The 15807-nt window shown below is 47.4% G+C and overlaps 1 protein-coding gene across 1 annotated transcript in view; it reads right to left on the bottom strand.

Annotated features, from left to right (window-relative positions):
• The window catches only part of nadk2 (NAD kinase 2, mitochondrial), a 57493-nt gene that overhangs the window by 26368 nt on the left and 15318 nt on the right, over nt 1-15807 (bottom strand). The window contains exons 2-3 of the mRNA XM_059974045.1: nt 12901-12989; nt 10156-10244 (exon numbers count right to left, since the gene is read on the bottom strand). Of these exons, the coding sequence (XP_059830028.1) occupies nt 10156-10244; nt 12901-12989 (178 nt within the window). The remainder of the gene's footprint in view (nt 1-10155; nt 10245-12900; nt 12990-15807) is intronic.

Below are 15807 nucleotides of genomic sequence, written 5' to 3' on the forward strand. Positions count from 1 at the left end.
ATGGACGCCTATCTGCAGGATGGACAACACCACAGGGGTTGGACAAACCACCAGCCTGATGGATGCACTGATAACCCAAATCTGCAGTAAACGGCATTGGTGAGGGGAGACAAAATATCAAACTTACAATAGTATAGACAGGAACAAACCATAACCCATGATCTCTGTGCCAAATTAAACTGAGTCCTTTCCAGTTGTACATGATTCACACGCCCCTGATCCCTGCACAGTCACGTGTCCAACAAGCTCTTGAATGCCTCTACCACTAGTCCCGATAACCTGCTCCAGGCACACACTGCCCTCATGTCACACAAAGGAGGGCTATATGGAAGGCAACTGTCAAATTGCTCTTGGAGCATCTTGTTGACAAATATACAGTCACTGGAGAACAAGACTGAGGACCCTTGAATCGAAGGGAAATGAGGAATTGCTGTGTTCTATGTTGCAAGGAGACATGGCTCACTCGAAATGCACTGGATACTTCGGTAATCCCTGAAGGCTCCATACACAGGTGATTCAGAGAAGGTAAAAGGTGAGGGTCTGCGTCTTATGATAAACCGTGGATGCCTACCATTAACCGAGAGGCCCATGATAAACTCTGTGGTGCTCAGACACAGGAGTCTTATTGCACTCACTTCCCCTATCTGGGACATCTAATGATTAAGTGTCGACCATTCTACTTACCAACAGAGTTCTCCCTGATTCTGAATGCAGTTTATATACAACCAAATGCCAATGCTAGGCTGGCATGTGAGGTATTGAGTGCTGCGATCAGAATACAAGAAACAGCCCGATGTCTTTCAAATCAATGTCAAAGACTTCAATCAGCCTTGTTTGAAGAAATTTCTGCCCAATTATCATCAGCGTATGACAGCAGCACTGGTGGGTCCCAACACACTCACCCACTACTATACTACCATCAGGAATGCCAATTGTTCCATCCCTAGACCACACTTTGGGAAATCTGATCACTTGGCTATCGTCCTCCTACCTTCCTACAGGCAGAGGCTAAAGAGCAAGGCTCTAAAGATAAAGACAACAAAGAGGAGGTCATGGGAGGCAGAGTAGTGGCTGAGATTGGACTGGGCCATATTCAAGGACTCATCTGTGTAGGCATCCATCAGTCTCAAGAGACCATGGAGTTGCGCCCTTGAAAAATCTAATCACGGTAGTCTGCAGCATCGATTGTGACTGAAGAGGCCCAGCAGGGAGTGACAGTCCTTGCCGCATATAGCACAAGTGTGATCAGTGTCCTGTAGGTCCACCTCTTGACGTTTCTGCTTTCTGCATATGCGCCCCTCCTCAGCCATCCGCCTCAGCGTCTCTTCACATCTTTCGAGATCTTGGTGGAGTTCCTGCCTCCATCTGCTGTGATCATCTGCTAGCTCTTCCCAGCTATCCACACTGACCTCCATGTCTTTCAGGTCTCCCTCGCAAACATCCCTGAAGCACAGATGGGGCCGTCCAGTTGGTCGATTGCCAGAGGCAGCTCCCCATATAGGATGTCTTTTGGTGTTCTTCCATCCTCCATCCTGTGGACGTGCCCCAGCCACCGCAGTCTACACCGACTCAGTGGACGTGCCCCAGCCACCGCAGTCTACACCGTCTCAGTGGACGTGCCCCAGCCACCGCAGTCTACACCGTCTCAGTGGACGTGCCCCAGCCACCGCAGTCTACACTGTCTCAGTGGACGTGCCCCAGCCACCGCAGTCTACACTGTCTCAGTGGACGTGCCCCAGCCACCGCAGTCTACACTCTCAGTGGACGTGCCCCAGCCACCTCAGTCTACACTCTCAGTGGACGTGCCCCAGCCACCGCAGTCTACACTCTCAGTGGACGTGCCCCAGCCACCGCAGTCTACACTCTCAGTGGACGTGCCCCAGCCACCGCAGTCTACACTCTCAGTGGACGTGCCCCAGCCACCGCAGTCTACACCGTCTCAGTGGACGTGCCCCAGCCACCGCAGTCTACACTCTCAGTGGACGTGCCCCAGCCACCGCAGTCTACACCGTCTCAGTGGACGTGCCCCAGCCACCGCAGTCTACACCGTCTCAGTGGACGTGCCCCAGCCACCGCAGTCTACACCGTCTCAGTGGACGTGCCCCAGCCACCGCAGTCTACACTCTCAGTGGACGTGCCCCAGCCACCGCAGTCTACACTCTCAGTGGACGTGCCCCAGCCACCGCAGTCTACACTCTCAGTGGACGTGCCCCAGCCACCGCAGTCTACACTCTCAGTGGACGTGCCCCAGCCACCGCAGTCTACACCGTCTCAGTGGACGTGCCCCAGCCACCGCAGTCTACACTCTCAGTGGACGTGCCCCAGCCACCGCAGTCGACGCTGTCTCAGTGGACGTGCCCCAGCCACCGCAGTCTACACTCTCAGTGGACGTGCCCCAGCCACCGCAGTCTACACTCTCAGTGGACGTGCCCCAGCCACCGCAGTCTACACTGTCTCAGTGGACGTGCCCCAGCCACCGCAGTCTACACTCTCAGTGGACGTGCCCCAGCCACCGCAGCCTCAGGAGAGTAGTTGTCGATGCTGACTGCTGGAGGCTGAGTGACATTCTGACCTAGAACGTTTTCTTTTGGAGAAGGAAGTCGGAGGATCAGAACGGGAGTGCGGTGGGAGCCATCTTGAATTTTTTAAATTCTCATTGGAGTTAAGAGAGGCGGGACTGCGCAGGGGAGTGACGTCGGGCAGTGAAGTGATGAAGATTTAAAAAGAACACAACCTGATACAGCGGGCAGCAGAGTGAGCCGGGAGCAGAGTGTAGGCTTAAGAGCTTTGGCTCAACGGGCTTAGGCAGAAACGGGTGAGGCAAGGTAGGTTTAAGTTTTAGTTTTTCCTGTTATTTGAGGAAAGGGGGAAGTATGAGTGTGAGGGCAGCTTGTTGTTCTCGGTGTCGGATGTGGGAGGTCCTGGAGTCTCCGAGCCTCCCTGACGTCCACATCTGCGCCAGGTTCGCCGAGCTGCAGCTCCTAAGGAACCGAGTTAGGGAACTGGAGCTGCAGCTCAGTGACCTTCGCCTGGTCAGGGAGAGTGAGGAGGTGATTGAGAGGTGTTACAGGCAGGTGGTCACTCCGGGACCACGGGAGGCAGATGGGTGGGTTACAGTCAGGAAGGGGAAGAGGCAGGTACCAGAGAGTACCCCAGTGGCTGTACCCCTTGACAATAAGTACTCCTGTTTGAGTACTGTTGGGGGGGACAGCCTACCTGGGGGAAGCAACAGTGACCGTGCCTCCGGCACAGAGTCTGGCCCTGTAGCTCAGAAGGGTAGGGAAAGGAAGAGGAAGGTAGTAGTAATAGGGGACTCGATAGTCAGGGGTTCAGACAGGCGATTCTGTGGACGCGATCAGGAGACCCAGATGGTAGTTTGCCTCCCTGGTGCCAGGGTTCGGGATGTTTCTGATCGCGTCCAAGATATCCTGAAGTGGGAGGGTGAGGAGCCAGAGGTCGTGGTACATGTTGGTGCCAATGACATAGGTAGGAAAGGGGAAGAGGTCCTGAAAAGAGAATATAGGGAGTTAGGAAGGCAGTTGAGAAGAAGGACCACAAAGGTAGTAATCTCGGGATTACTGCCTGTGCCACGCAACAGTGAGAGTAGGAATGGAATGAGGTGGAGGATAAATGCGTGGCTGAGGGATTGGAGTAGGGGGTAGGGATTCAAGTTTCTGGATCATTGGGACCTCTTTTGGAGCAGGTCTGACCTGTACAAAAAGGACGGGTTACAGTTGAATCCTAGGGGGACCAATATCCTGGCGGGGAGATTTGCGAAGGTTACTGGGGAGACTTTAAACTAGAATGGTTGGGGGGTGGGAATCAATTTGAAGAGACTAGGGGAGAGGAGGTTAGTTCACAAATAGAGAAAGCTAGTAGACAGTGTGTGAGGGAGGATAGGCAGGTGATAGAGAAGGGGAGCGTTCAGACCGAAGATGTAGGGGACAAGGAAGAAAAAGATAATAAATTTGATCGCATCATTAGGGATAAACAGAGAGGAAGAGGTGGAAAGTTTCTTAAATGTATCTATTTTAATGCTAGGACATTGTAAGAAAGGTGGATGAGCTTAGAGCATGGATTGATACCTGGAAATATGATGTTGTAGCTATTAGTGAAACATGGTTGTAGGAGGGGTGTGATTGGCAACTAAATATTCCTGGATTTCGTTGCTTCAGGTGTGATAGAATCGGAGGGACAAGAGGAGGAGGTGTTGCATTGCTTGTTTGAGAAAATATCACAGCGGTGCTTGGGCAGGGTAGATTAGAGGGCTCATCTAGGGAGACTATTTGGGTGGAATTGAGGAATGGGAAAGGTGTAGTAACACTTATAGGGATGTATTATAAACCACCTAATGGGGAACGAGAATTGGAGGAGCAAATTTGTAAGGAGATAGCAGATATTTGTAGTAAGCACAATGTTGTGATTATGGGAGATTTTAATCTTCCACATAGACTGGGAAGCCCATTCTGTAAAAGGGCTGGATGGTTTGGAGTTCGTGAAATGTTTGCAGGATAGTTTTTTGCTGCAATACATAGAGGTACTGACTGGAGAAGGGGCAGTGTTGGATCTCCTGTTAGGGAATGAAATAGGTCAGGTGACGGATGTATGTGTTGGGGAGCACTTCGGGTCCAGTGATCAGAATACTATTAGTTTCAATATAATTATGGAGAAGGATAGGACTGGACCCAGGGTTGAGATTTTTGATTAGAGAAAGGCTAACTTTAAGGAGATGCGAAAAGATTTAGAAGGAGTGGATTGGGACAACTTGTTTTATGGGAAGGATGTAATAGAGAAATGATCATTTAAAGGTGAAATTTTGAGGGTACAGAATCTTTATGTTCCTGTTAGGTTGAAAGGAAAGATTAAAAGTTTGAGAGCGCCATGGTTTTCAAGGGATATTGGAAACTTGGTTCGGAAAAAGAGGGAGATCTAAAGTAAATATAGGCAGCATGGAGTAAATGAGGTACTCGAGGAATATAAAGAATGTAAAAGGAATCTTAAGAAAGAAATTAGAAAAGCTAAAAGAAGATACGAGGTTGCTTTGGCAAGTAAGGTGAAAATAAATCCAAAGGGTTTCTACAGTTATATTAATAGCAAAAGGATAGTGAGGGATAAAATTGGTCCCTTAGAGAATTAGAGTGGACAGCTATGTGTGGAGTCAAAAGAGATGGGGGAGATTTTGAACAATTTCTTTTCTTTGGTATTCACTAAGGAGAAGGATATTGAATTGTGTAAGGTAAGGGAAAGAAGTAGGGAAGTTATGGAAACTATGACAATTAAAGAGGAGCAAGTACTGGCACTTATAAGGAAAATAAAAGTGGATAAATCTCTGGGTCCTGACAGGATGTTCCCTAGGACCTTGAGGGAAGTTGGTGTAGAAATAGCAGGGGCTCTGACAGAAATATTTCAAATGTCATTAGAAACGGGGATGGTGCCGGAGGATTGGCGTATTGCTCATGTGGTTCCATTGTTTAAAAAGGGTTCTAAGAGTAAACCTAGCAATTATAGACCTGACAGTTTGACATTGGTGGTGGGAAAATTAATGGAAAGTATTCTTAGAGATGGTATATATCTGGATAGACAGGGTCTGATTAGGAATAGTCAGCATGGATTTGTGCGTGGAAGGTCATGTTTGACAAACCTTATTGAATTTTTTGAAGAGGTTACGAGGAAAGTTGATGAGGGTAAAGCAGTGGATGTTGTCTATATGGACTTCAGTAAGGCCTTTGACAAGGTTCCGCACGGAAGGTTAGTTAGGAAGGTTCAATCTTTAGGTGTTAATATTGAAGTAGTAAAATGGATTCAACAGTGGCTGGATGGGAGATGCCAGAGAGTAGTGGTGGATAACTGTTTGTCAGGTTGGAGGCCGGTGACTAGTGATGTGCCTCAGGGATCTGTACTGGATCCAATGTTGTTTGTCATATACATTAATGATCTGGGTGATGGGGTGGTAAATTGGATTAGTAAGTATGCAGATGATACTAAGGTAGGTGGCATTGTGGATAATGAAGTAGGTTTTCAAAGCTTGCAGAGAGATTTAGGCTAGTTAGAAGAGTGGGCTGAACGATGGCAGATGGAGTTTAATGCTGATAGGTGTGAGGTGCTACATTTTGGTAGGAATAATCCAAGTAGGACATACATGGTAAATGGTAGGGCATTGAAGAATGCAGTAGAACAGAGTGATCTAGGAATAATGGTGCATAGTTCCCTGAAGGTGGAATCTCATGTGGATAGGGTGGCGAAGAAAGCTTTTGGTATGCTGGCCTTTATAAATCAGAGCATTGAGTATAGGAGTTGGGATGTAATGTTAAAATTGTACAAGGCATTGGTGAGGCCAAATTTGGAGTATTGTGTACAGTTCTGGTCACCGAATTATAGGAAAAATATCAACAAAATAGAGAGAGTACAGAGAAGATTTACTAGAATGTTACCTGGGTTTCTGCACCTAAGTTACAGGGAAAGGCTGAACAAGTTGGGTCTTTATTCTTTGGAGCATAGAAGGTTGAGGGGGGACTTGATGGAGGTATTTAAGATAATGAGGGGGATAGATCGAGTTGACGTGGATAGGCTTTTTCCATTGAGAGTAGGGGAGATTCAAACAAGAGGACATGATTTGCGAGTTAGGGGGCAAAAGTTTAAGGGTAACACGAGGGAGAATTTCTTTACTCAGAGAGTGGTAGCTGTGTGGAATGAGCTTCCAGTAGAAGTGGTAGAGGCAGGTTCGGTACTGTCATTTAAAGTAAAATTGGATAGGTATATGGACAGGAAAGGAATGGAGGGTTATGGGCTGAGTGCGGGTAGGTGGGACTAGGTGAGAGTAAGTGTTCAGCACGGACTAGAAGGGCTGAGATGGCCTGTTTCCGTGCTGTAATTGTTATATGGTTATATGGGCCAATGGGACTAGGTGAGAGTAAGTGTTCAGCACGGACTAGGAGGGCAGAGATGGCCTGTTTCCGTGCTGTGATTGTTATCTGGTTTGTTTTCTTCAGGCTTATGTGAGACCAAAGGCCTTGCTTGCCTGAGAGAAGCCGTCCATCAGTCTTTGGAGCTCTTCTGAGTGAGTTGGCACAGCAACATCACCCGCAAACAGCATGTCACGGATTAGGGCTTTTCGCACCTTCGACTTGACCTTCTCTTGCGAGACTGAACAGTTTCCCGTTGGATCTTGTGTGCAGGTAAAGTCCTCTGTTGAATTCCCAAAGGCTTGTTTCAGGAGCACTGCAAGAAAGACCCCGAAGAGAATTGGGGCAAGCACACATCCTTGCTTGACTCCGCTTTTGATGCTGAAGGCGTCTGAAGTTGATCCATCAAACTGGACTGTGCCTTTCATGTCATCGTGAAAAGGTTGAATGAGCTTTAGCAGCCTCGGGGGACAGCCAATTTTGTGGAGGACCTGGAAGAGCCCACTTCTGCTAACCATGTCAAACGCCTTGGTGAGGTCGATGAAGGCGATGTACAAGGGCTTCTTCGGCTCTCTGCACTTTTCCTGAAGCTGTCTCAGGGAGAAGATCATGTCGGTGTTTGATCTTTCAGCACAGAACTGGCACTGTGATTCTGTGTAGATCCTCTCGCCGACCTCTTTCCAGTGACGCTAAGGAGTGAAATGCCGCAGTACCCACAGGACATGTGGGATGCCAACATTGTAACTCTGTACAAGAACAAGGGAGACCGAAGTGACCGTGGCATTTCACTCCTTAGCATCACTGGAAAACTGTTTGCTCGTGTCATCCTAGGAAGGCTTCAAGAGGTCACCGAGAGGATCTACCCACTCATCTGTGGATCTGAACGAATACACCACGGTGGTCACGGACAGTCATAGACGAGTATGTCCCCACAAAATCATTCAGTTTTACCCAACCAGAAGCCTTGGATGAAAATTGAGATCCATAATCTGCTGAGGGCCAGATCAGTGGAATTCAGGGCTGATGACAAAGGTCCAGGTATGATCTCCGGAAAGGCATCTTACATAAAGAACGGCGATTCTAGAGCAGACTGAATCACTGAAGGATGCTTGACAGCCAAGGAAAGGCTTGAATGCTATTGTCTCTTACAAAGTGAAACCAAGCCATGTAGGTGACAAGGCTTCGTTTCCAGATGAGCTCAGTGCCTTTTATGCTCGCTTTGACTGACAAACATGAAGGCAGCTTCATGAACTCCCTTAGCCCCCGAAGATCCTCTGATTTCAGTCTGAGGTTGACATGAGAGTAGTCTGTAGTGAACCCACAGAAAGCATCTGGCCCAGACAGGGTACCTAACCTAAAGACTTGTGCCAATTTGCCTACCAGATCAACAGGTCCACAGAAGATGCCATCTCATTGGCTCTTCACTCAACCCTGGACCATCTGGACAGTGAAGATACATACATCAGGATGCTCTTTATCGACTACAGCTCCGCATTCAATACTATCAACCCCTCAAAAGTAATCAATAACCTTCAAGACCATGGCCTGAATACCTCCTTATGCAATTGGATCCTCGATTTCCTTACAGACCCCAGTGCGGATTAGCAACAACATCGCCTCTACAATCTGTATCAGCACAGGTGCACCACAAAGCTATGTGCTTCTCCCCTGCTCTTCTTGCTTTAAACTTTTAACCATGTGGCTAAGTACAACTCCAATATGATATTTAAGTTTGCTGACAACATCACCACTTTAGGCTGAATCAAAGGTGGTGATGAATCAGTATGTAGGGGGGAGATTGAAAATCTGTATTTGCCACAACAAACACCCCTCACTCAATGTCAGCACTGCCCTTGCATGGAAAATCCTACAAAAGTCGTGGATATTGCTCAGTCCATCATGGATCAAGCCCTCCCCACCATTGAGCAGATCTACACAAAGCATGGTCGTAGGAAAGCAGCACCCGTCATCCAGAGAGGTAACTTCACTCAATTTCACCCACCCCATCACTGAACTGTTCCCACAACCTACGGATCCACTTTCAAGGACTCTTCATTCACGTTCTCAATATTTATTGCTTATTTATTTTTCTTCTTTTTTTGTATTTGCAGTGTTTGTTTTGCACACGGGTTGCTTGTCCGTCCTGTTGGGTGCGGTCTCTCATTGATCCTATTTCATTTCTTATGATTGCTGGCAAGAAAATGAATCTCAGGGTTGTACATAGTGATATATACAGTACTATACAAAAGTCTTAAGCACGCGGAAAAGAAATCTGTAAAGTGAAGATGCTTTCAAAAATAATGAAGAGTTTGTAAATCAAAAAATTACTCTAAAGAGCAGAAAGCAGTGAAAAACGAAATCAAATCAATATTTGGTGTGACCACCCTTTGCCTTTAAACTGCTTCAGTTTTCTGTGGTAGCTTGTTCCAAGCAGTTCACCACAGTTCCTCTGCAGACTTTGACTGCCTCGCTTGCTTCTGTCTCTCCAGGTAGTCCCAGACAGCCTCGATGTTGTTCAGATCAGGGCTCTCTGGAGTCCGTACCCTCTGAAACCATTATAAAACAAATCTAGGGTGCCTAAGACTTTTGCACAGTACTGCATGTACATCGATAATCAATTTACTTTAAACTTTGAAAAGGTCTGCACTTAGTGAGCTGCTCTGTGTTGAACTGTTCTATGTTCAATATCTCTTAAACTTCTTCTTTCACCTTAAATGAACACCCTCCAGAAATTGACATTTCCATCCAGGGAAAATGTTCTGATTGTGCATCTAATCCATGCCCTAGGTGAATGTAGAGGGGAGCTTCTCCAAGTCTCACCCCTGACCCCAGAGGTGTGTCATTGAACGGTGTGACGGCAGCTTCATTCTGTGTCTGGCCCTGGGGAGTGTGTTTAGGTATGGTACAGAGGGAGTTTCACTCCATATCTGACCCCAGGAGTGTGTGATGGGATGGTGTGGAGGAAGCTTCATTCTGTGTCTGGCCCTGGGGAGTGTGTTTAGGTATGGTACAGAGGGAGTTTCATTCCATATCTGACCCCAGGAGTGTGTGATGGGATGGTGTGGAGGGAGCTTCACTTTGGACATGTTGGGCTGATGGGGAGGATGTTCGTGGATGTGTCCGACAGCCTGAAGGAGGTGGCCTGTCCAGTGTGAGGGAGAGGACAATGGTGCTCCCTGTTCCCAGGACACGGGTGCCATCCAGGCCCGGTGAACCCCACTTGCAGCAGGGTGTGCCTCAAGCATCCTGTTACCTCCAGCAGAGACAATGGCGTCTGCCCATTGCACCGTCTCATCAGTGTAGTCTCTGCGCTTCACCAGGCGAACCTCGATGCCTTCCTTGCTGAGGAGAGATGGAGAGAGGGTCACTCAGAGATTGACAGCCTTTGTTACAAGCAGAGTCTGAAGAATACAGCATAGAGAGACCCTTCAGCCCAACTCAGACTGTAAATGCTTCCTATCCATGAAGCTAACCAAATGTTTTAACTTCCACCTCTACCACTGGGGAGCTCATTCCACATGCACAGAAAATCTTGACCCTCACATCCCTTCTGGATCTTTCCCCTTAAACCTGTGCCTTTTAGTTTTAGATTCCCCTAGCCTGGGCAAGAGACTGTGACCACTCACCTTATCTAGCCCCCTGATGATTTTATAAACACCCTTAAAAGTCACCCTTCAGTCTCCAGTGAGAACAGACACAGTCTGTCTGATCCCTCCAGACCGGGCAACATGCTGGTAAATCCCTCCTGCACCCTTTCAACAGTGTGTAGTGACTAAAGCCACACATCATCCACCACACCTGGCTTGACCAGTGTTTTGTACAATGGCAACACAACATCCCAACTCTGTACTCAATACCCTGCCGAGGAAGGTTGCTGTAGCTGGGATGGTAATGGGGATAAGCTCCCCCTACTTATTAAATGCTCCCAAAGGCACACATCTGAAACAGCTTTTGACAGTCTCCTGGACTTCACATGTGGCTTTGCTCATGTGGAACCATTTCTACTGACAGAACAAACAAAAGCAGGTTAAAACCAGTGCCTCCATGCAGACTGGACTTTGGGCTATAAACTTGCAACCCAACTTTCTGCTGCACATCAATACTCCTCAGCCCCCCTGCTCCTCATGTAGATGGCCCTCAATCCATTAGCCCACTTGTATGCATTAAATTCCATCTACACCACTCCCCCACATTTCCACTAAAATCTGTCCATCTATATCCCAAGACAGCCCTCCTTGTTGTTAGTGACTTTCTTCTCACACCATGGCATTCTCATCCAAGACATGTCCACCACTGGTTACAGACTTCCCCCCACTACATCCTTCTGTCCCCATGTCACCCAATGTTGGATTCAGTTTGCCACAGCACCTGAAATCCTGCATGTCCTAACCTTTCAGACCAGCCTACCATGGAAGACTTTGCCAAAATGTTTATGTAATGCTTTGCAGTACCAGCGATTTCCCTGTGAACACATGGTCTTCCTCTGGGTGCTCCAGTTCTTCCTAGATTGGAGTATGTGTTGTCAGTCTAAGTTGGTACCAGAAATGGAGTGACAATTACAGGCTGCCTCCAGCACATCTTCTAACTGCGTTGGTCATTAAGGCATCGTATGCTTCAATGTATATGTGACAAATAAAGCTAATCTTTGAATTTCCTGAACTCCATGTCTACCAGCCCCCTCAGGGATGAAGATACAAAAACCTGAAAGCACGTACCACCAGGCTGAAGCACAGCTTTTGTGCTATTGCAGGAAAGATAGTAGCATAGACAGAAGCAGGAGGCAGAGTGGGAATAAAGGGACCACTTCTTTTTATGTTGTACTTCAAACTTTGTGGCCAAATCTGCAGATGATATGAAGGAGATAGAGGGGCAGGTATTATAGAAGAGGCTGCAGAAGGACTTGGAGGGATTAGGAGAATGGGCAAAGTAGCCGATGGAATACAGTATCGGGAAGTGCATGGATAATGAAGGAGCTGAATCCTGTGCTGATTTTAGATGATGGTGGGCAGCTGGAGGAGTGGGAAATGTGAACAGGTGAGTGTGTTGAGTAAAGCACTGGGGGAGGAGGGACGTGGAAAATTACTTGACACTTGTACCATTCAGTCGCAAGGTTCACAGTGCACAACAGATGATGTCACCACCAAACCTTCAGCAACAGTGAGAAGTGCACACTCCCAGCTAACAATGTTGAAAAACAGAGTGAGTGTACAGGGATGGGAAGCGTACTGACTGACGTCTCAGGACAGGGCAGGAGCAATGTCACAGGGTGAAGGACAGAACTGGTTTGGTTTGAGTTGTGGAATAATTTCGAAGCCACAACCCTAGGTTCATTTTATGGGGAGGGTAAACTATGTAAATTTACAAGGACTTTGTTCAGAGAAGACTGAACTGATAACACGAGATATGAATTAGCTTAAACTAGATTGTGATAACAGCAGAGGACAGGGAAGGTGAACACTTGTAAACTATAGAATATACAGGAGTGGGAAACCACTCTGCCCATCAAGTCAGTTCCAGTATTCAACAGATTGCTGCCGATTCAGTCTTGGCCTTTACTTTCCTTAGCAGGGGCATACAAGAGCAACAATGGTACTGTATGACATTGGGCTACAGCTAGCCTACCATGTGCAGTTCCGAGATGGATATGAGGATGCAGAAGTGGTTCACCAGGGTGTTAGCTGTTTTGCTGTGTTCAAGTTATGAGGAGAGGCCAGAGAGTTAAGGCTTGTTTTCCATGGGTCAGAGACAATGAAGGAGCAATGACTTTGACAACCTCGGGTCACTTGTAAACACAGTAGATTTTGGAAATCCAGAGCAACACATCAAATGCTGGAGAAACTCAGCAGGTCAGGCAGCATCTATGGAAGTGAATAAACAGTAGATGTTTCCAGCCAAGACCTTTCTTCAGGACAATGCTGCCTGACCTGCTAAGTTCCTCACCATATTGTGTGTGTTGCTCAGATCTCTTGCAGACATCTGGTGGGAATCGTCTGCTTACCGGAGACTATCCAGCACATGCTGAACGTTCACAGTGTGACGGTGGTGTCGCTCCAGCAATCCACAGTAACTGGATCCCTTCGTAGCAAGCTGCAAACACACAACACAGCCAGGTGAAGGCAGGGCACACCAGGAACAAGGATTCACCTACATCATGCCAGGGCAAGCAAGACTTAGAGGCTCCTTCGGAAGGTAGAGAGAGGAGGCAAATTAACAAAGTATATAATTGACAGCAGAGGCAAAGGGAGAATGAAGCCTGGAATGCAAACACCAATGCCCTTGAACAGAAAATCCTACAAAAAGTATAAGATATGGCCCACGAGTAATGCCCTCCCCACCATTGTATTCACTATACAGAGCCCTGTCACAGGAAATCAATCATCAGGGACCTCCACTGCCCAGGACATGTCCTCTTCTCATTGCTGCCATCAGGAAGTGGGTACAGGAGCCTCAGGACTCACACTTCCAGGTCCAGGAACAGTTATTACCCCTTAGCCATCAGGAAAGGAGTACAGGAGCCTCAGGACTCACACTACCAGGTCCAGGAACAGTTATTACCCCTCAGCCATAAAGAAGGAGGTACTGGAACGTCAGGACTCACACTATCAGGTCCAGGAACAGTTATTACCCCTCAACCATCAGGTTCCTGAACCAGAGGGGCAACCTCACTCACCCTCACGCTGAACTGATTCCACAATCTATGGACTCACTTTCAAGGACTTATCATTTCATGTTCTCAATATTTATTCCATATTTATTTATTTGTTTGTTTTTACTTTGTACCTACAGTGGATGCCCACAAGAAAGTGAACCTCAGGGTGTACAGTGTATGGTAATATATATATTTACTTGAACTTTAGCAAGGCAAGATGAACAGATGCAACAGACTTATAAGTGCAACCCTCTCACCAGGGTTCGTACCCCAACTTGGCTCATTAGCTACTCTAACAGCCACGTGACTTAACACCTTTCATAAACAATACATGTCTAAGGATTTGGGGTTCAACCAAACAGGAATATTGGGATGTTCTTATTAAAGGAATCTTGATTTGAGTGAATGCTGTGTAAATACTGGCCATACACAATTATCAGTAGCCCAGAACTGACAGGTCATACACCAGCAAGGTATGTAGTTTTCAACTTCATCAGTTAACAGAAAGAAAAAAGTGCCCATTAATTAAGCCAGCTGAAATGTTCAAGTAAGCATTGGGGCATATTTCCATAGTCATTGTGTGTGTCACTTCACTCACAGCACAGAATTCTCATTACCAACCGCAGGGAGAACTTCCCTTCTTAGAATCTCCTGACTTGTGAAGCACTCCTTGGATTAGGGTCACCCCTTCAAATGGAATCCTCTAGGTATCTTCCCTGGTGCTCTTCTCCGTCACACCTCTCACCAAAAGACCCCAAACCAGACCACTGTCCTTCAGAAATCTGGCCGCCCAGCTCTCTCGAGCCGTCTCTCAAGTCCCACAACACAACATTCCTAAGTTGGACAACGTGGCTCCTTATCTTTAGCTGAAGCCAAAACACTCTTACCTGCAGGATATACTGCTTTTACATAAAACTGCTAAAATAAAATACCTCCCAACATAGCAGTAGAAAGCAGAGTATTGCGCAAGGTAAGAAGTTTCAGTCATTAACTTTTAGGATGAGCTCACTGACAGAATTGTGTGTCCTTGAGGAGGGAGATCCAACATTCAGACCAAGTGATGGAGGAAGATGGGCAAGTCAGGACATTGGGTGAATTAGCAGGGAAGCTGTAGGTAGTGTTCCACAGTGCTTGCTGGCCTACTTCCTGCTGCTTTAATGCTATCACCTCCCACAAAGTAAAACCAAGCAACGTACTTGACAAGGTTTCACCCCCGGACAAGACATGGAGGTACCTTCACAAACTTCCACAACGCCCGATCACCCTGTGATTTTAGGGTCTGAGCCCAATGTACTTTCGGAGGGTGAACCCACAAAGATCATCTGGCCCAGACAGTCACTGAGATCTTTAACCTCTCTCTTTGGCAATCTGAGGACCCCAGCTGCTTCAATTGTACTGGTGCCTAAGAACGTGGTAACCTGCCTCATTGACTATCATCCAGTAGAATTTATATCCACATTGAAGAAGTGTTTTGAAAGGTTGGTGATGAAACATATCAACTCCTGCCTGAGGAACAACTTGGATCTGCTCCAATTTACCTACCGGAGCAACAGGTCCACAGCAGATGCCATCTCAACTCCAGAACGTCAGGATAGTGAAGGTGCACACATTCCGATGCACTTTCTCACTACAGTTCGGCATCCAACACCATCATACTTTCAAAACTAACCAATAAGCTCAAGACCTTGGCCTCACTATCTCCTTGTGCAACTGGATCCTCAATTTCTTCACTTGCAGATCCCAGTCAGCTCTGATTGGCAACATCTCCTCCACAATCTCCCTCAGCACAGGGTCACCACAATGCTGTGTGCTTAGCCCCTGCTCTACTCACTTTACACTTATGACTGTGAGACTCACCTGAGTGTGGCTTCATCTTGACAGTAGAGGAGGCCATGGATAGACACATCAGAATGGGAATGGGACGTGGAATTAAAATGTGTGGCCACTGGGAGATCCTGCTTTCTCTGGCAGACAGAGCGTAGGTGTTCAGTGAAACGGTCTCCCAGTCTGTGTCGGGTCTCACCAATATATAAAAGGCCACACCAGGAGCACCCGACGCAGTATACCACACCAGCCGACTCACAGGTGAAGTGTTGCCTCACGTGGAAGGACTGTCTGGGGCCCTGAATGGTGGTGAGGGAGGAAGTGTAAGGGCAGGTGTAGCACTTGTTCCGCTTACAAGGATAAGTGCCAGGAGGGAGAGATCGGTGGGAAGGGATGGGGGGGGGGGGGGGGTGGGGGAGAGACAAGTGGACA

Source organism: Hypanus sabinus, chromosome 7 (genome assembly GCF_030144855.1).
Source record: "Hypanus sabinus isolate sHypSab1 chromosome 7, sHypSab1.hap1, whole genome shotgun sequence".
NCBI classification, from domain to species: Eukaryota; Metazoa; Chordata; class Chondrichthyes; order Myliobatiformes; family Dasyatidae; genus Hypanus; species Hypanus sabinus.